We start from the raw sequence: 20,832 nt of genomic DNA, 5'->3' as shown, positions 1-20,832 counted from the left end.
TTTGAAATGATTTATACTTGTACTTTTCCTTTTGATACTTAAGTACATTTTAGCATTTACATTTACTTTTGATACTTAAGTATATTTAGAACCAAATACTTTTAGACTTTATTAGTATTTTACTGGGTTACTTTACCTTTTACTTGAATAACTTTCTATTAAGGTATTTATACTTTTACTCAAGTATGACAATTGGGTACTTTTTCCACCACTGCATGCACGCACGCACGCACGCACGCACACAGAGAGAGCGAGAGAGAGGGAAAGAGAGAGCGAGATACTTTTTTTATGGCGCACTCTCATACAGTATATCCTCATAACCCTTGCAAATAAGAATAGCGCCCCAGTCAACTGTCAGTGGTGAGCGTATCACATGCCGCTCGTGGAGGTGTTCGATGTTCGTGTTCAGGTGAGCTCATACAGTTAGTTATACAGTCCTTATTGCCGCTACTTTCATGAGCCACGGAGAGGAGGACCTGGGACACAGCTGGCCCATGGTGGTATACTTTCCCGCACTCCAGGGAAGAGCACGGACAGGGCAGAGGCGGGACAGTGAGAGGACGAGGCATCAGAGGACAACAACACGGAGAGCGGACAAAGCCGAACCCATCGCGACATGGAGATGACAACCCGCAATTTGCACCTCGACTCCAAAGTTGACAATTGCGATGGAGTGATCAACAGAAATGGCGGGGACATGACGGAGATATCTGTGCCTCTGTCCCACTCTGGGAAGCGTATGCCTCAAATCGAGGGGGGCAATCTTTATAGATTGCGAGATAGAAAAGTTTTATTGGAGAACAAAAAGTGTCTGTGCGCATGGGCTCTAGGCACCGCGCTGCTTGGGACACTGCTCATGATACTGCACGCGGAGCTGTGTCCATTTATTTACCAACCGGTAAGTCATTTTGGTCACGTCACATTCCGTAAAATTCACTTTCAACTACCAACAAGACTGTTAAAATATAATCATGCTAACGAATTTATCAAGGAAAGCATAACAAATCCCTGGCAATTAAAGTTGTTTGCTGTTGGTTTCAGTGAAATAAAGTGGACCTACATTATAGTCTTGCAACTCTCAAGTTGAAAGAGAAGAACTGAAAGAGCTGTTTCTATTTAAAAATGATAAGATCAAGACAGTGAACTTAAAGTACAAGGCTTCCCTCAGAATGCTAACATTCAAAGTGGGTCAAAGACAGGTGTCAAACATATGCCCGAGTTGTACAGGCCATTATGGATATACAGAATATTCATCATTTCTCATCTCACATATTTTGATTAATCAAGAGACAAGTTATCATGTACCATAAAAGTGATTTAGTCTAAGACACCTGTTGACCTGTCATAGCCACATGCCAGAGAGAGAGAGAGTAAAGTAAGTGGTACATTGTATTTGGAAAGCTCACAATATATGATTCCCCTTAGAACAGCAAGTGCCATCATGATTATCAAGTTACTGTTGAATAGGCTAGTGGTGAGAACACCAATGTTGTCCTTGTAATAAGTCAAATAAATCAGATTTATTCTCTACTTAATCGTTAACTACACCTGTTTGACACCACAGGGACCATGTTGGTTTGGTGCGCTACAGACCTCTTTAGGGTTCAATACCTTGTCTCCACTTGACCAATGACAAAATGACCAGCAACGCAGGCCTCAACAGCAGCATGTAATACAACTGAAACCTGCAGGAATCAACTGACCTACTGCTGGCCAAGCCACCACAGAAATTCATTGAATAGTAGCAACTATCTCAGGGAACCAGATATCCTGTGTATACCCCTAGTACTCTGACTAGGCTGCTCAAGAAAGAGAGTCTGTCTGAGAATAGGTCACAGACCTACTGACCACTATTTGTGTTTTTTTTTAATGAGTGAATGTCACCCCCCTTGTGTGAAGAATGAGTTTTAACCTCTGCATTGATAATTAACATGTTAAAGGGATACTTTGGGATTTTGGCAATGAGGCCCGTTATCTACTTCCCCACAGTCAGATGAACTTGTGGATGTCATTTTTCTGTCTCTGTGTCTAGTATGAAGGAAGTTGGATGTAGTTTCATGAGCAATGCTAACTAGCATTAGCACAATGACTGGAAGGCTATGGGTAACTGCTAGCACGCTCTGGGGAAGTAGAAAGGGTCTCATTGCCAACATCTCGAAGTATCCCTTTAACATGAAGAGGTCAGTCAGATGGACAGAAAACAGGTGCTGTTGATACAACATAAAGATCATGAATGCTATTATCAACCTACATGTGCCCTGTTGCTCTACCACAAAGTCCTTGGATTAATCTATGTACAGAAATACTATATCCAGTCCATTCATAGGAAGACAACGGAACGGCGTGTCTAATTGTTGTCGTAACCATTTCCTTGATTAACAGACCCGTTAAACAAGCATGACTTGCGTCGCAGCATAATAGCATAACCCACACCTGGGATTTGAACCCGGTGACCTTCTGATTATGAGCCCATTTCCAGAACCACAGCTTGGTACTGCCGTCTCTTCACATCAACATACAGATTAGGGTGGATAAAAATGTCAGTCCACACAATCAAGCAGTTTTTAACTCCGTCCCACTGAAGTTCTAGAATATACGTACCAGTTCCATAAGTAGAAAAGAGGCTCTCAGCAGCTCACCCATAAGATGCAACCAAATGTCAGAGCACCTTAACACTATAAGGTAGGTGTTTCCTACCCTGGTGTCCCAGCCTGACCATGGCACTCAACATTTTTTTCAATTCACTTTCACTTATCAAGTGAAGTTAAAACAATGGCCGTCCAGTGAAAGGAGATCCAATCTGAGGTCCCTATACTTTGAGGTAATTACAGCTAGATGAGCAAGCTATAGTCCATGTCCAGCTGATCTAATTCCTCCATGTAATGATCCCAAGGCAAGTGAAGTGAAAACTGCTGAGTGCAGCAAGCAGGCTGTTTAAATCAGGCTGATTTCAGGGAAAGGCGATCCAATCTGTTTGTTTGATTAATATGATTGATCAAATATTGATGTCCAACTAGGCTGACACGCAGTGTAAGCCTGGGCCTGGAGGAAGTTGATTTTGGTAGTTCATGTTGCAAACAGCTCCATATGCTGATGTATCTGGCAATTACCCGGGCAGGCATTTCCATGCATTTTTCCCTATACATTATCTTGATTTTGAAAACCAATTGAGTTTGCCAAACTATTATTTTTGGAAATGCCTAAGTTGTATCAAAACTAAAAAAAACATAGGCTACATGATGAGTGAGATAACTGGATGCTCAGAAATAGCTAGAAGACTGGTATACCCTCTCTGTATGACAGTGTATTTAAGGATACTTTTCCTTGGAAACCAGGTTATACAGGATGAGGAAAATGTGCTATTTGTGGTACTTTTTCCACATTGTATTTGTTTCCCTTCACAGCGAGTGTTTCTCAGGTTGCCCACGGTCATTTTGGATCTTTCCACATCATTTGTGTTTCATTAGAGTGTTTGAATAATGCAAGAGTTTCACTTCTCCTGGAGAAGGGGGGCTGGGCTGAGGCTGGGCTGATTGTCAAGGTCTTTGGGCCAGCATGCCAGACTGATATGACTGTGAGTGTTTTTTTATTATTTTTATTTCACCTTTATTTAACCAGGTAGGCTAGTTGAGAACAAGTTCTCATTTGCAACTGTGACCTGGCCAAGATAAAGCATAGCAGTGTGAACAGACAACACAGAGTGTGACCATCTAGTTAGTTACATCAGCTAATCTGCACTGTGTTTATCCAGAGTTAAATGGCGTCAGGTTTGACTGTGTGCCAAGAGGATGCGTTTCTATAGTAAAGCCAATACAACACCATCATGTTGTGACTGTAAAAACAAAACAAACAACAATGATTATTGATGTTATTAGCGACGGCCTAGCAACTATTTGGGTGTGCCATTGTCACGGAACACAGCACACAGAGGACATTGTTGCAAATGAACTAGACCTTATCAAAAGTGACCAACAGAAGGGGGTTATCTTTCTTTTAATAATTAATTCAGAATTATGATGAATGTTTCTGGCTCTACTCACATCCTCTACTCACAGCTTCTGTCTGAAGGCTGATGGGATGGATTCTGGCCTGCATTGGTCTTGGGTGGCCTTCCTGTCTGTCCAAGGCCTAGATAAACAACGGTGTTAGAGTTACTATCAATTAGGTCGTTTCAAAAAGGCTTGAAATTCCTCTTTCCAAAGGGAAAATATTCCAAAACAAATTTAGACACTCAGAGCTGTGGTCTCCATGTGATAGGTCTAATAATGTAGTCAAATTAACGTTACGCTGATGTGGAGTCCAATTAGGCTTGGGATAAAATTAGACATGATGCAGATGCTACAAGTGAAATTGTGGAAAACAATCAAAGTTGCCAACGCACGTCACACCACCTCTCTGCGTTGAAGTTTCCCTAGCGTTGTCTGAAAATGTGCAATTATAACTTTTAGACTGTAAACTCCAACCACCCATCATCATTAAATGAACTCCCCGTTAAAACTTTCATCGAGGTTACATCAGTTGCCTGCGTGGACGTCATGGCAATAAACAGCACAACTTTTATCACTCAGTCTACTTAGCCTACTGTCGAGACGATCGTTTCAAGTACAGTAAAGTCAAGTGATAGTTACACACGGGGTTAATTATTAAGACACTCAGCCTACTTATCAGATGTGTTGACATATCATTGCATAATTCGCGGGAAGTAGCATGCCCGCGCTGAAGGTCTGCTAATACAGGACTAGTAAAGGCCCAGCGCACTACTTTTGTGAAAATATTTAAACTAAATGTATTTGTATTTGAGTGTTTACCAGCATTTGAAACTTGAGTCTGATAATTATCTGTACAAAACAGTTCATCTGATAATACTGTACTTGTGGAATATAAAAATACTTGTTTGATATATGTTTTCCATTTTCTTGAAATACTTTGCAAATGCAACTTATTTCTATGTGTAAATTGAAACGGTCTATTCATTCATTTTACCTTTCAGTAGATCTTAACCAGAGCAATTTATAGTAGTGAATGCGTACAGGTGCAGCAGCAGTGGTTAGAGCATTGGGCCAGTAACCAAAAGGATGCTAGATTGAATCCCAGAGCTGACAAGGTACAAATCTGTCGTTCTGTCCCTGAACGAGGCAGTTAACCCACTGTTCCTAGGCTATCATTGTAAATAAGAATTTGTTCTTAACTGACTTGCCTAGTTTTAAAAAAAGTATAATTTCATACAGGTCCCCCAACTGAGCCACATCATCATAAACCACTTGATGTCTCAATGTACTGTATTGCATTGTTTTTCTTTATGGTGATATTTTATGGAAGTATTTGAAGACAGACTTTCTGGATTCTATTAGAATGACAATCGCTGAGAAAAAGACAGGGCAACAACTCTTACAATTACAACCATTGAATCCTGCAAGATACCGTTCTTTTCCCCAATTGTTTACACACTAAAATTGGAACTTGAAACGCAATCACCGAAACCTGAAACTCGTGTACTAAATCCCGAAACCAATTCTGCAAAATTGCAAGCACAATTCCTACTTTACACTCAGTTTTAAATTCTATATCACACTTTTTGCAAAACACTACACACAGATCTCTACATTAGGCACAACATTCAAAATTAAAATCTCTTTAGTCTCTTTGGAAAGCAACGCCAATCACAATGCCAAGCTCTATAAACCAATTGGCAACTGTATTGCATTTGTGTGTATTTATTTATGTATATTTGAGTAGGTTTACATTGCTGTATACATTACTGTAACAATCTTTTACAACCGGCTTAGTTGTTGAACTCACAACACTGATGAGATATTCATAGTAGTGTTTTGTGTTGAGCACATCAGTCTGTTGTTGGTTGGTAGACAGATCTATTCATATGACGCGTGTGTCTGTCATTTTGATGCAGAAAAACACTTTGGAAAGAGATAAAACAGTGTTGAATGCAGTGTTTGCTTTTGCCAGATATTTGTAGAGTTTTGCATTTTGTGTTTGTGGTTTTATGTTTAGAGTTTTGGGAAAATGGCCCAAAGATTCAGCAAACGTGTGTAAACAACTGTGGAAAACCATAATTATACAACTACCTTTTTTGACAAAGTGGAGATACTGAAAAAAAAATGTATGCCCCATGCTACAGATGTCTATATCAGCCCAGTGCACTACTTTTGTGATAATATATATTTTTTGGTTTTCAAATTGCATTTTTTATTTGTATTAATATATGTTTTTTGAATTCAGATTTTTCAGGGGCTGCTGCAACACCCTCAGCACCCCCACTTCCAGCAGCTATGTTCATTGCTACAGAAGCCAAATCCTGTTCACTTTTCTTTCATCTAACTAAATGTACCATGATCTTTAGGTTTTGCTGCAGTCCAGGGTAAAGTTGATAAACTGATTTAGGAATCTTGGATAGCATGTCACCTCTCACCTGGTTAGTGACTTACAGTTTTAGAGTTAATTTGCTGCAATTTTACACATTTTGCCAGAGGGCAGAGAGAATATTTACCAATTTTATAACTGATTTCATGGAATTCTACAAATTCTGCTATAGGGAGGAGAGAAATGTTTGTAGTATTCTGCACTGACTTATGCCATGTTAATATGATATCTGAGTGAGAGCGAATAACAAAATCAATGGGAGCCCCCTGGAGATCAGGGCCCCTGGGTAATTGAACCACTTTTACACAATTACTAGTTTACATAGCTGTCTAGACCAATATAGAAAAAGTTAGCTGACGTGCTAATTGAGTGAGTCTCAGTGACTGACATAACAGTAGAAAAACTGCTTATACACAACCAAATTTGGATTGCACCTTGTGTATTGTGTACCTTGTTTACCTTGCACCAAATTGCACCTTGTGTATTCTACTATTCTATCTCTCAACAGTAAGTTGAGACCCTGACTAAGTTCCTAAAATAACCAATAAACAAAAAAATATACTTATTTTGGGTCGGGGCACCCTAGTAGGCGCGGGGCCCTCAGCGTTTGCTTATGTCGCTTAGTGGCTAGGGCCGGCTCTGCTAGTTTATAAAGATCGTTTTAATGCACCAGCTAAGAGCTCTGTAGGCCTACACTCATCTTATTTGGTTGCGCGACCTGGTGGTTCACTTGAAGTCAATACTTCATATCATGCCAAGTCAATATGCCTACTTGATCTAATGCCACCCAAGTGTGCGTGCGTTCACGAGTGTGCATGTGCATCACACACATTATAAAGTTGTCACCAAATCAGTGTGCGTGACCAGCATTCCACTAACACTAAACACACTGCTACTGGAAAATGCCAAATGGAAAAGAATCGAAAACAGAAGCACTGTTTGAATAACTTTAAACCTCCCTTTAATGTCTTTAACTTGTCTGTCCTCCTCTTTCTCCCCAGGGCTCCCGCTACGCCTTTATCATCAACTGCTCCATCAGCATATCCACTGGGTGTCTTCTGATTCTCATCGTAGCCTTCCATTATAAGGACATTAGGGTGAGTGTGTGTTCTCTTTGACCTCTGATCCCATTGTTGACTGTGCAGCCCAGCTCTCTATCACTGGAAAGAAATGTGTTAGATACTCTTTGAACATAGGAGTTGAAGGCAGGGGTTACATTAAATCATTCATTGTTAAAGGTAAGCAGGATTAGGTGGCCACCTGTAGCCTACAGGCTAGAGATAACAAGTATGATCATGTAATCAGACAGACACTTTTTACATCATGCAGGTTTTTCCAATCAAATAGCCTTACCTAAATGGCCCTCAATCAAATGAACAAACAACATATCCTAAAAACAGGAGAGGTCAAAGTAAAATGGACAATATGGAATGTACAATCACAAATGTTGTCCAGGAGTTTCACCTCATTGTCATGATCAGTGGTTTCAAGTTTGTATCGGTCCATTTTTGACAAGCTGATCATAGCGAAAAATAAAATACTTTTCCTGCTGTGTAAACACATTGCAAATAGGCTTGAGATAACTCCTGATAAAGTTGGGTATCTGATATTCAGAGCTTACAGTTTTTTATATCGCCTACACACTAATAGTGGTACTTGAGGCACACTCAGTGAAACTATTAACTCATGTACTACCTAATCTTCAGACCAAGTCTGCAAAACTGCAAGCACATTATCTGCTTTACAGTCAGTTTGCAATTGTAAAACACACTTTTTACAAAACACTAAACACAGTTTTCAACATTAGACACATCATTCAAAACCAACAGGTCTTGTGTTTTGTTTGGAAAACACTGCCATTCCAAATACCATACTCATTTACCGATTACCTGCACCCAGTGTTCATGTTTGAAAACACTTATAGCTAATTTCTTCACTTATAAATCAGAGCTTGAGCACTATAAATAGGCTTCAGGTTGGTTTTCTTGGTTTGGACATCAATGGAGGCCAATTTTGGAGAGAGAGTATTTGTTTTGTCTGTTACTGTTCATCCTGAAATCTGGATGAAAATACAATGTTTTGAGAAAGAAATACATTTTATTCCACCCCCCTTGCATTTCTGTTTGTAGTGCAAATATATACTGAATATGTATACATACTGTATATATTTGTGCACATACATGTACGCGTAAGTGTTATGACAAACTCCAGTGGATTCCACCGCACACTGAACATGCAAAAGACACAAATTGTATTGTTTTACATTTTTCACATCCGTGTGTATAAGAGCTAATCATTTGATGGTTTGTGTGTAGAGTTTTGATGCATAAACACTATTTTGAGAAAAGTTTAAATAGTTTTGAATGAAGTGTTTAGTTTTGCAAGAGATGTGTGACGTTTTGCATGTTGTGTGTGTGTTTTGGGGTTTTGTGGGTAGAGTCTAGAGAAAAGGAGCCATAGTTTCAGAAATCATGTGTAAGCAATGGTCAAAAACTGTAAATAACCAAATTGATTAGTCACAGGAATCAGGACTAATACAGCCAATGCAATGGCCTGTTTTACAAACGGTGGGCCTACCACATGGATGGGCATTCATAAAATTCCATTGCTGGCCGACATTCTAGGCTACATCCCAGTAAGCACAAGCCGATGTCTTTTGGATGTCTTTTTTTGGTCTTGTCCGGATGTCTTTTTGGGGTGTTTTACAAATGGTAAGCTTACCACATAGATTGGCATTCATACAATTAAATTTCAGGCAACACTGTTGGCTACACCTTAGTAAGCTCAGTTCGACGCCTTTAGGACATCTTTTTGGTGCAGATCCTGCCGGCCGTGATTTCCACATCCACGGACATTGGTTTTTGGTGCGGTCCGGACCAAATCTAAACCAATCATACACGTCTATGTTTGATTCAGATTTTGTACGGTCTGGACCAGCCTTAATTTGGCCCAAACATAGACATCTATAAAGTAATTTTTCAACCTTCATCCAGAACCCAAAAATTTACCTGATTTCAATGTCCGGAAAATACATATTTTTGAACATCTGGAAAATATGCCTTTTCAACGACCTGGAAAATATTTATTTTAAACATATGGTAAATACCTCTTTAACTTTCATTCAGAACCTAAATTAAACCTAACTTCAACATCTGGAAAAGACGTATTTTAGACGTCATTTTGCTTACTGGGATTATTCTAGTTTTGTGGGGAGGCTGCATTTTTTTCATTTGCCATTAGTGTTTTTTGTTTTACATACTTCTTATTTGATCTGGAAGTGAATTGCTCAAATTTTGTGGCTGTCCTACCAACCTCACTTTGATAACATTCAGCTGTTGGTTTGTTCATTGATTGGTCACAAAAAATTCTGATGCTGATATGCCTTGATGATATCTTGATTACACACACAGACTGTCAGCAGGACTTCTTAGTAAATAACACTCACATGCGCGTTCCCCCTGATGAGACTCGAATCCATGGAGACCTGTACAGTTCTCTGGTCGTCTTATTTTCATCCTTGCTCTGTAATACCTTGTCAATGCACAAGGTGTCAGGACTTTAGTGAAGATACTGAAATTCAATATGTTAATATCCTTACTGCTCAGTATAGAAGTCAACAAGGTACTAAATGATAAACAGGTTAGTGCAAGGTGTGCAGACTGTGCAGAAGTAGATATATTTTATGTACCACTCAGTGCAGTATATGATTACAATTTTTGCCAATTTCTTATACATGATTTCTGAAACTATGGCTCCTTTCTCTAGACTCTACCCACAAAACCCCAAAACACACACAACATGCAAAACGTCACACATCTCTTGTAAAACTAAACACTTCATTCAAATCTATTTTAACTTTTCTCAAATGGTGTTTTAGCATCAAAACTCTTCCACAAAACATTAATTGATTAGCTCTTATACACACCAACTACACATGGATGTGAAAAATGTAAAACACTACAATCTTGTGTCTTTTGCATGTTCAGTGTGTAGTGGAGTCCACCGCAGTTTGTCATAGCACTCACACGTACATGTATGTGCACAAATATATACAGTATGTATACATATTCAGTATATATTTGCACTATAAACAGAAATGCAAGAGGTTGGAAAATACAATTTATTTACTTCTCAAAACATTTTATTTTCATCCAGATTTCGGGATGAACAGTAAAATGGGAGGACCTGACAAAACAAATACAGTAGAAGATAAACAAATAGGCTTGTCCTTGTCCTCATCCTCATCCTCGTCCTCGTCCTCGTCCTCCTCCTCCTCCTCCTCCTCCTCCTCCTCCTCCTCCTCCTTATCCTCGTCCCCCTCTTCCTCTTACTCTCACTCCTCTTCCTCTCACTCTCTCTCCAAAATTGGCCGCCGTTGTTGTCCAAACCAAGAAAGCCAACCTGAAGCCTATTTATAGTGCTCAAGCTCTGATTTGCAAACTGACCGTAAAGCAGATAATGTGCTTGCAGTTTTGCAGACTTGGTCTGAAGATTAGGTAGTACATGAGTTAATAGTTTCACTGAGTGTGCCTCAAGTACCACTTTCGGTGTGTAAGTGATTGTAAAAAACTGTAAATAAAACATAGTGGGGCAGGTCCCATTCATACATTTTTTGACAAAAGGGTAGGCAGCCAGAAGGTTTTTCAGGCCACACTGCCGGGTCTTTAAACACCTGTTAGGTTGACATCCGTGTGTAGGCATATCTGAGAGGAGGGGGGCTCTGCGCAAGTGCTGCGGGGAGATAAGGGACGTGAGGTTTCAAGCAAGGATGAAGGTTATCGTTTTTGAGCTGTGCATTGGGCCTCCATATTTAGGCTGAAAACAAAACATGCAGCAGCACAACCTAGCGTTAACCTTTCTCCCTATCAAAAAAAAACCCAGAAAAGAGAAGGACATTATCAGAGAAATTAAGCATAGAAAGAAAAAATAGGAAGAGGAAAATGGACAGAGAAAAACAAACCCAGCTGATATTTCCTCATATCATGGGTCACCTAAAATGTCCCCCTCTTAATTATCATGTGAGCATCGTTCAGGACGGTGTGCAGGCGGAGAGAGTGATATGTGGCTGGGGTCCCCAGGCGCTAGTAAACACACATTCCCATGGGTATGGGCTGTCAATATCATCACCTGTCTCTACATGATCCCCAACCCTAAGCCTCTTCCCAGCTCCCATTCCCATTGGGTTCCGATGGCCCTGCATGTACAGTGGCAGGCCTAACTGCTGGCTTGGATACATTCCAGTATGAGTTGCACTTCCTCCCCTTTCAGTTACATATAAACACCCCTCTTCATTGGTGGCAGATCATTTGCATTTACCAGAGGGCCTCATTTCATTCTGCTGTGTGCAACGTACTTTTAATGAGGCTCACAGGTGCGTAGTGTTTACACACAGGAATTGAAAATCTGTAATTCTTTGTACATCTTCAACATGTTCCAAGCAAATTGCATTTGCTTACCGGTATAAACTGTATAATTATAATGTACAAATAAGAACAAGACTTTCTTATTGTAAAAATGTAGGGTTAGGATTGGTTGGTAATGGACTGTATTTTTACGTTGGCTTGCTGGTGGTTTGGGTGTGGGCTACCCAGGTGGTGTGTCTGTGAGAACACATGAGATGGAGGTACAGTTGAATTTCTATAAACGTTTCCAAAGATAAAAGACAAGGAAAATAACTTGCACCAAAAAAGAACTGAAATGAATTGTAATGTTTATCAGACTGCCACACGGATTAGCCATAGATGAATAACATTTCCAAACACTTCCGCCCAAATACGCAAAGAGTATGGTTGACCAATGCGTCAAACTTGGCCTTCGTTAGCCAATACAGAGAAACTCCCGGCGCGCAGGCATTCAGCTTAATCTACCAACCAATCATCTCCCACAACAACTTCCCCCTAACCCTCCCGCTTACACTAGCACATCACAACCACAGAGCCACGCCTCGCAGTAGTGTGATTCCCTCAAATTAAATGATGGCAAATACTTTACTCAGTCGGTGACTCCTATAGAATTCTATGGTCACTCCCACTAACCCAACTTTGAGTGGTTGATATACCAAGCTTATATGCGCTTTTGTTGACTCGATGGCCATTAGTGGAGGTGTTGACTCGATGGCCACTGGTGGTGTTGACTCGATGGCCATTAGTGGAGGTGATGATTCGATCACCACTGGTGGTGTTGACTCGATGGCCATTAGTGGAGGTGATGATTCGATGGCCACTGGTGGTGTTGACTCGATGGCCATTAGTGGAGGTGTTGACTCGATGGCCACTGGTGGTGTTGATTCGATGGCCACTGGTGGTGTTGACTCGATGGCCACTGGTGGAGGTGTTGACTCGATGGCCATTAGTGGAGGTGATGATTCGATGGCCACTGGTGGTGTTGACTCGATGGCCACTGGTGGAGGTGTTGACTCGATGGCCACTAGTGGAGGTGTTGACTCGATGGCCACTGGTGGAGGTGTTGACTCGATGGCCACTGGTGGTGTTGACTCGATGGCCATTAGTGGAGGTGTTGACTCGATGGCCACTGGTGGTGTTGACTCGATGGCCATTAGTGGAGGTGTTGACTCGATGGCCACTGGTGGTGTTGACTCGATGGCCATTAGTGGAGGTGTTGACTCGATGGCCACTGGTGGAGGTGTTGACTCGATGGCCACTGGTGGTGTTGACTCGATGGCCATTAGTGGAGGTGATGATTCGATCACCACTGGTGGTGTTGACTCGATGGCCACTGGTGGTGTTGACTCGATGGCCACTGGTGGAGGTGTTGACTCGATGGCCACTGGTGGTGTTGACTCGATGGCCACTGGTGGAGGTGTTGATTCGATGGCCACTGGTGGTGTTGACTCGATGGCCACTGGTGGAGGTGTTGACTCGATGGCCACTGGTGGAGGTGTTGACTCGATGGCCACTGGTGGAGGTGTTGACTCGATGGCCACTGGTGGAGGTGTTGATTCGATGGCCACTGGTGGTGGTGTTGACTCGATGGCCATTAGTGGAGGTGATGATTCGATGGCCATTAGTGGAGGTGTTGACTCGATGGCCACTGGTGGAGGTGTTGACTCGATGGCCACTGGTGGAGGTGTTGATTCGATGGCCACTGGTGGTGTTGACTCGATGGCCATTAGTGGAGGTGTTGACTCGATGGCCACTGGTGGTGTTGACTCGATGGCCACTGGTGGAGGTGTTGACTCGATGGCCATTAGTGGAGGTGTTGACTCGATGGCCATTAGTGGAGGTGTTGACTCGATGGCCATTAGTGGTGGTGTTGACTCGATGGCCACTGGTGTTGTTGACTCGATGGCCACTGGTGGTGTTGACTCGATGGCCACTGGTGGAGGTGTTGACTCGATGGCCACTGGTGGAGGTGTTGACTCGATGGCCACTGGTGGTGTTGACTCGATAGCCACTGGTGGAGGTGTTGACTCGATTGCCACTGGTGGAGGTGTTGACTCGATGGCCACTGGTGGAGGTGTTGACTCGATGGCCACTGGTGGTGTTGACTCGATAGCCACTGGTGGAGGTGTTGACTCGATGGCCACTGGTGGTGTTGACTCGATGGCCACTGGTGGTGTTGACTCGATGGCCACTGGTGGAGGTGTTGACTCAATGGCCACTGGTGGTGTTGACTCGATGGCCACTGGTGGTGTTGACTCGATGGCCACTGGTGGAGGTGTTGACTCAATGGCCACTGGTGGTGTTGACTCGATGGCCACTGGTGGTGTTGACTCGATGGCCACTGGTGGAGGTGTTGACTCGATGGCCACTGGTGGAGGTGTTGACTCGATGGCCACTGGTGGAGGTGTTGATTCGATGGCCACTGGTGGTGTTGTTGACTCGATGGCCACTGGTGGAGGTGTTGATTCGATGGCCATTAGTGGTGGTGTTGACTCGATGGCCATTAGTGGAGGTGATGATTCGATGGCCATTAGTGGAGGTGTTGACTCGATGGCCACTGGTGGAGGTGTTGACTCGATGGCCACTGGTGGAGGTGTTGACTCGATGGCCACTGGTGGAGGTGTTGACTCGATGGCCATTAGTGGAGGTGTTGACTCGATGGCCACTGGTGGTGTTGACTCGATGGCCACTGGTGGAGGTGTTGACTCGATGGCCATTAGTGGAGGTGTTGACTCGATGGCCATTAGTGGTGGTGTTGACTCGATGGCCACTGGTGGTGTTGACTCGATGGCCACTGGTGGTGTTGACTCGATGGCCACTGGTGGAGGTGTTGACTCGATGGCCACTGGTGGAGGTGTTGACTCGATGGCCACTGGTGGTGTTGACTCGATAGCCACTGGTGGAGGTGTTGACTCGATGGCCACTGGTGGAGGTGTTGACTCGATGGCCACTGGTGGAGGTGTTGACTCGATGGCCACTGGTGGTGTTGACTCGATAGCCACTGGTGGAGGTGTTGACTCGATGGCCACTGGTGGTGTTGACTCGATGGCCACTGGTGGTGTTGACTCGATGGCCACTGGTGGAGGTGTTGACTCAATGGCCACTGGTGGTGTTGACTCGATGGCCACTGGTGGTGTTGACTCGATGGCCACTGGTGGAGGTGTTGACTCAATGGCCACTGGTGGTGTTGACTCGATGGCCACTGGTGGTGTTGACTCGATGGCCACTGGTGGAGGTGTTAACTCGATGGCCACTGGTGGTGTTGACTCGATGGCCACTGGTGGAGGTGTTGACTCGATGGCCACTGGTGGTGTTGACTCGATGGCCACTGGTGGAGGTGTTGACTCGATGGCCACTGGTGGAGGTGTTGACTCGATGGCCACTGGTGGTGTTGACTCGATGGCCACTGGTGGAGGTGTTGACTCGATGGCCACTTGTGGAGGTGTTGACTCGATGGCCATTAGTGGAGGTGTTGACTCGATGGCCACTGGTGGAGGTGTTGACTCAATGGCCATTAGTGGAGGTATTGACTCGATGGCCACTGGTGGAGGTGTTGACTCGATGACCACTGGTGGACGTGTTGACTCGATGGCCATTAGTGGAGGTGTTGTCTCGATGGCCACTGGTGGAGGTGTTGACTTGATAGCCACTGGTGAAGGTGTTGACTTGATAGCCACTGGTGGAGGTGTTGACTCGATAGCCACTGGTGGAGGTGTTGACTCGATAGCCACTGGTGGAGGTGTTGACTCGATAGCCACTGGTGGAGGTGTTGACTCGATAGCCACTGGTGAAGGTGTTGACTTGATAGCCACTGGTGGTGGTGTTGACTTGATAGCCACTGGTGGAGGTGTTGACTTGATAGCCACTGGTGAAGGTGTTGACTTGATAGCCACTGGTGGAGGTGTTGACTCGATAGCCACTGGTGGAGGTGTTGACTTGATAGCCACTGGTGGTGGTGTTGACTCGATAGCCACTGGTGGAGGTGTTGACTCGATGGCCACTGGTGGAGGTGTTGACTCGATGGCCACTGGTGGAGGTGTTGACTCGATAGCCACTGGTGGAGGTGTTGACTTGATAGCCACTGGTGGAGGTGTTGACTCGATGGCCACTGGTGGAGGTGTTGACTCGATGGCCACTGGTGGAGGTGTTGACTCGATGGCCACTGGTGGAGGTGTTGACTCGATAGCCACTGGTGGAGGTGTTGACTCGATGGCCACTTGTGGAGGTGTTGACTCGATAGCCACTGGTGGAGGTGTTGACTCAATGGCCATTAGTGGAGTTGTTGATTTGATGGCCACTGTTGGAGGTGTTGGCTTGATGGCCACTGGTGGAGGTCTTGGCTTGATGGACACTGGAACTGGAATGGGCCACCAGCCACAGTGTGAGGTCAGCTTGCCCCACTGGCCACTGGAGGTACCGTGTCTTCTGTGTTAGGGGGCACAGGGTAATCTTGTACGGGAGCCTGGCTGGTCCCTGGGACTGGAGCTAGGGTGACTCCATGGACTACTGCAGGCCTGATAAACTTGGCATTATTAAGTTAGATCTGAGACTGCACAAGGTACTGCAGTGGAGATGGAAGTTCTAGTCTGAAAGGGTACAGCAGTGAAAATGGAGTTGTAGTCTGAAAGGGTACTGCAGTTGGGCTAGGAATGAAGGTGGAGCACAGGGAACTAGAGTTTAGTCTTGAGCTCATGTGAATAGGTAATAGTAGAGTTTTGGACAAATCCATTTCTGAAATGTGGCTTGGAGTGGGCCTGGGATGGATGGTTTCTTTGTTTCCATATACTTGATTTGATGTGTAATCTCCCTCATTCTCTATCTGAAGATGAGCCCTCAGTCAGATGGGAATCTGTACTCCATTGTTGTCCTTTCCACCACGATAGCCCGATCTGGCTCGAAGGATGTAAAAACTGGTTAGGGTTGGTTGGCCAAGGACTGTATTTTGAGGTTGGCTTGCTCTGCCCTGGAGGTTAGTCTATAAGAACACAGATGATGGAGGTACAGTTGAATTTCTATAAATGAACTTGCACCAAAAGCCTCAGGTGAGCCAATTTCAAGGCAAGGGTGTGGCAAAATCAAAGGGAAGTTGTGGCAATATCAAGGGAAGGTGTGGCGATAACTAGGGACGGGTGTGTCAATATCAAGGGAAGAATGTGGCTTAAGTTACCCCTCTGCTGTAGGAACTGGGAATCTGGGTGATTGGGCAATGGGAAAGTCAGTCAAGGGCAGAAAGAATATGAACTGAGTGTTCTAATATGCTTACGGCAGTTTCAAATATCAAGATTTACAAAGAAACCTCAAAGCAACAGGAATTGGAGGTTTTGGCGAGCGAGGGATTTGGTTTTCATTGTCTTTAGTGATATAATAAAGTGATATCTTGGACTTGTGTCATGTCACACTAGGATCAGACAGGATTATATTCATCATCTAAGAGACTTGTGAGTCAGAGGGCTTGTGTCGCTTACAACCCCCACAATCTTGACTTTCACTGGCTCCATATCTGCTTGGGTGGGGCTTTGTTTGCCTTGGCATCATGTTTCTGTTGTTCTTCCAATTCCCACCTTTAGTTAATCATCATCATTTCATTATCATGCCAGCAGCATACCACCCTGCATACCAGTGCTGGCTTGCTTCTGAAGCTAAGCAGGGTTGGTCCTGGTCAGTTCCTGGATGGGAGACCAGATGCTGTTGGAGGGCCAGTAGGAGGCACTCTTTCCTCTGGTCTAAATAAATATCCCAATGCCCCAGGGCAGTGATTGGGGACACTGCCCTGTATAGACTCCTGTCTTTTGGATGGGATGTTAAACGGGTGTCCTGACTCTCTGAGGTCATTAAAGATCCCATGACACTTATTGTAAGAGTAGGGGTGTTAACCCCGGTGTCTTGGCTAAATTCCCAATCTGGCCCTCAAACCATCACAGTCAGCTAATAATCCTCAGTTTACAATTGGCTCAATCATCCCCCTCCTCTCTCCTGTAACTATTCCCCAGGTCATTGCTGCAAATGAGAACGTCAACTTACCTGGTAAAATAACGGATAAATAATACATTTTTTTCCCTTAATGCTTCAAATCAAATGAACAATTCTCCGTTGACATTCTTCATTTACTACCTCGCTCGCGCTCTCTCCCCCACTCAATCCCTTTCCCTCTCGCAATCTCTCTCTCTCTCTCTCTCTCTCTCTCTCTCTCTCTTTCTCTTTTTATTTATCTTTCACTCTCTTTCCCCCCCTCTCCCTCTAACTCTCCTCCTCCCTCTGGCTCTTCCGTTCGCCCTCATCATTTTCTCTCTCTCGACCCTGCCCCGACCCCTCTCTTTTTTCTCCAGCTCTTCATCATTGACCACAACCAGGTGGACTGGCGCATCGCCATGACAAGCCGGAGGGTGCTGGGCATCTCCCTGGAGCTGCTCGTCTGTGCCATCCATCCCGTGGGCACCTACTGGGAGGTGGGCATCCCTGCGCCCATCGCCAGGGAGGGGGTAGAGGTCAACTCCTCCAACTCGGCGCCGCTGTGTGTGTCCTCCCGCCACGGGGAGGTGCTGTTGGACACAGAGCTGCTACTGTCGGCACTGATGTTCCTCAGGCTGTACCTGGTCCACAGGACGATCCTACTGCACAGCAAGGTGCTGCTCAGTGCCTCCTATAGGAGTATCGGTTCGCTCAACAACATCAACTTCACGTTCCGCTTCGTGCTCAAGGTGCTGATGAACAAGTACCCGGCGCGCACACTGATGGTGTTCATCTTCTTGTTCTGGCTCATCGCCTCCTGGATGCTCACGCTGTGTGAGAGGTAGGGTAGAGGGGCGTGCACATGCTGGCACACACTCATGCTCACACACACGCATACATTCACGGCTTGCGCACGTCTCTCTCTCTCTCTCTCTCTCAATCAATCAATCAATAAAATTTTATTTATATAGCCCTTCGTACATCAGCTGATATCTCAAAGTGCTGTACAGAAGCCCAGCCTAAAACCCCAAACAGCAAGCAATGCAGGTGTAGAAGCACGGTGGCTAGGAAAAACTCCCTAGAAAGGCCAAAACCTAGGAAGAAACCTAGAGAGGAACCAGGCTATGTGGGGTGGCCAGTCCTCTTCTGGCTGTGCCGGGTGGAGATTATAACAGAACATGGCCAAGATGTTCAAATGTTCATAAATGACCAGCATGGTCGAATAATAACAAGGCAGAACAGTTGAAACTGGAGCAGCAGCACAGTCAGGTGGACTGGGGACAGCAAGGAGTCATCATGTCAGGTCGTCCTGGGGCACGGTCCTTGGGCTCAGGTCCTCCGAGAGAGAGAAAGAAAGAGAGAATTAGAGAGAGCATATGTGGGGTGGCCAGACCTCTTCTGGCTGTGCCGGGTGGAGATTATAACAGAACATGGCCAAGATGTTCAAATGTTCATAAATGACCAGCATGGTCAAATAATAGTAAGGCAGAACAGTTGAACAACTCTCTCTCTCTCTCTCTCTCTCTCTCTCTCTCTCTCTCTCTCTCTCTCTCTCTCTCTCTCGCTCTCTCTCTCTCACATACACATACACACATACACACATATCTCATGCATGACTCACACACACTCTCCTGTTTGAGAAACACAGGCACAAACAGACGTCTGTGTGATAGACAGAACAGAAAATGAGGACACACAGTGAGAGATAAAAACAGTTTGCCTAAATATAAATATAACACATTACTACTGCCAGCACAGAAACACGCAGACATACACATACACCCCTACACAGTTTATTACAAACAGACTGGGGCAATCAATTGCTCACTCTACTTCAAATATTGATGGTCTATTTGAGTTCCCCATTCAGAAAGGATGTCTAATAACAGATTCAATGTAGATCGTTTTCTGTTGAGTTATTCCGACAAATTACTCTTCATTGTGAGCCAAAACATATAGTCCTAGGCCTCTGAAGTCGGCTTGTGGCCAATGTGAGGTCATTTGTTTAGGCTGAACCTACAATGGGATGGGATTCTTAGATCTCAGTTACATAGAGAAATCAAACGTGTTAATTAATCAAGCTGCATGTTAAACAAGTCAGTTTCACCATCTGTCCAGACAATTCAACTTCTATTTTCTCTTTCCTGGAACTGAAACAGGACCTTCCCTGACCCCACAGCCACTGCTATATAAGCAGATAATCACCGTGAAATCCTTCCTTACAAGCCCTTAACCAACAATGCAGTTTTAAGAAAATAGAGTTAAGAAAAGATCTACTAAATAAACTAAAGTAAAAAAATCAAAATATTGTTAAACAATAAAATAACAATAATAAGGCTGTATACAGGGGTACTGGTACCGAGTCAATATGCGGGGGTACAGGTTAGACAAAGTAATTTGTACATGTAGGTAGGGTTAAAGTGACTATGCCTAGATAATAAACAGCGAGAAGCAGCAGTGTAAAATCAAGGGGGGTCAATACAAATAGTCTGGGTGGCCATTTGATTAATTGCAAAACAGTCTTATGGCTTGAGGGTAGAAGCTGTTAAGGAGGCTTTTGGACCTAGACTTGGTGCTCTGCTACCGCTTACGGTGCGATAGCAGAGAGAACAGTCTATGACTTGGGTGACTGGAGTTCTTGACAATCAGATTTGACAACTTAATACATCTGCTTTTGTCTTACCCATTGGTCTGATCCTGTTAGTAATGTAATGTCTAGATAATATTGATCAAATCTATGAATATCTTCATGTAAGACATATGTATCTGTGTATGTAGTGAGTGACCCCAGGGTGTGTGGCCCTCTACAGGCAGACACAGGAGGAGACTGGTCGTATGGACACAGCTCTCTGGCTCATTGCCATCACCTTCCTCACCGTGGGATACGGGGACGTGTCCCCCAAAACCAGCTGTGGCAAAGTGGTGTGCCTCTTCACCGGAGTCATGGTAACTATATGGAGTAATGGTAACTATATGGGGAATGGAGAGATAGGGAAAATAATGTTTCTAGCCTGAGTGTCAAAGCATGATAAAGCCTGTATCTTAAAGGTTACAATGGCTTTTTAAAGCAGAACATTACTGTAAAGTAGACAGGCTAAATGAC

General features: G+C 44.2%; 1 protein-coding gene across 1 annotated transcript in view; it reads left to right on the top strand.

The window, feature by feature from the left end:
* Positions 1 to 20,832, top strand: part of LOC118367823 (intermediate conductance calcium-activated potassium channel protein 4) — a 51,742-nt gene continuing 30,910 nt past the window's right edge. The window contains exons 1-4 of the mRNA XM_035751508.2: positions 1 to 898; positions 7,380 to 7,475; positions 18,107 to 18,570; positions 20,540 to 20,675. Of these exons, the coding sequence (XP_035607401.2) occupies positions 617 to 898; positions 7,380 to 7,475; positions 18,107 to 18,570; positions 20,540 to 20,675 (978 nt within the window). The 5' untranslated portion in view covers positions 1 to 616. The remainder of the gene's footprint in view (positions 899 to 7,379; positions 7,476 to 18,106; positions 18,571 to 20,539; positions 20,676 to 20,832) is intronic.

This window comes from Oncorhynchus keta, chromosome 34 (genome assembly GCF_023373465.1).
Source record: "Oncorhynchus keta strain PuntledgeMale-10-30-2019 chromosome 34, Oket_V2, whole genome shotgun sequence".
In the NCBI taxonomy this organism is placed as follows: domain Eukaryota; kingdom Metazoa; phylum Chordata; class Actinopteri; order Salmoniformes; family Salmonidae; genus Oncorhynchus; species Oncorhynchus keta.
Note: the sequence above shows the minus strand (reverse complement) of the source record. Positions and strands in the feature narration are given on the sequence as shown.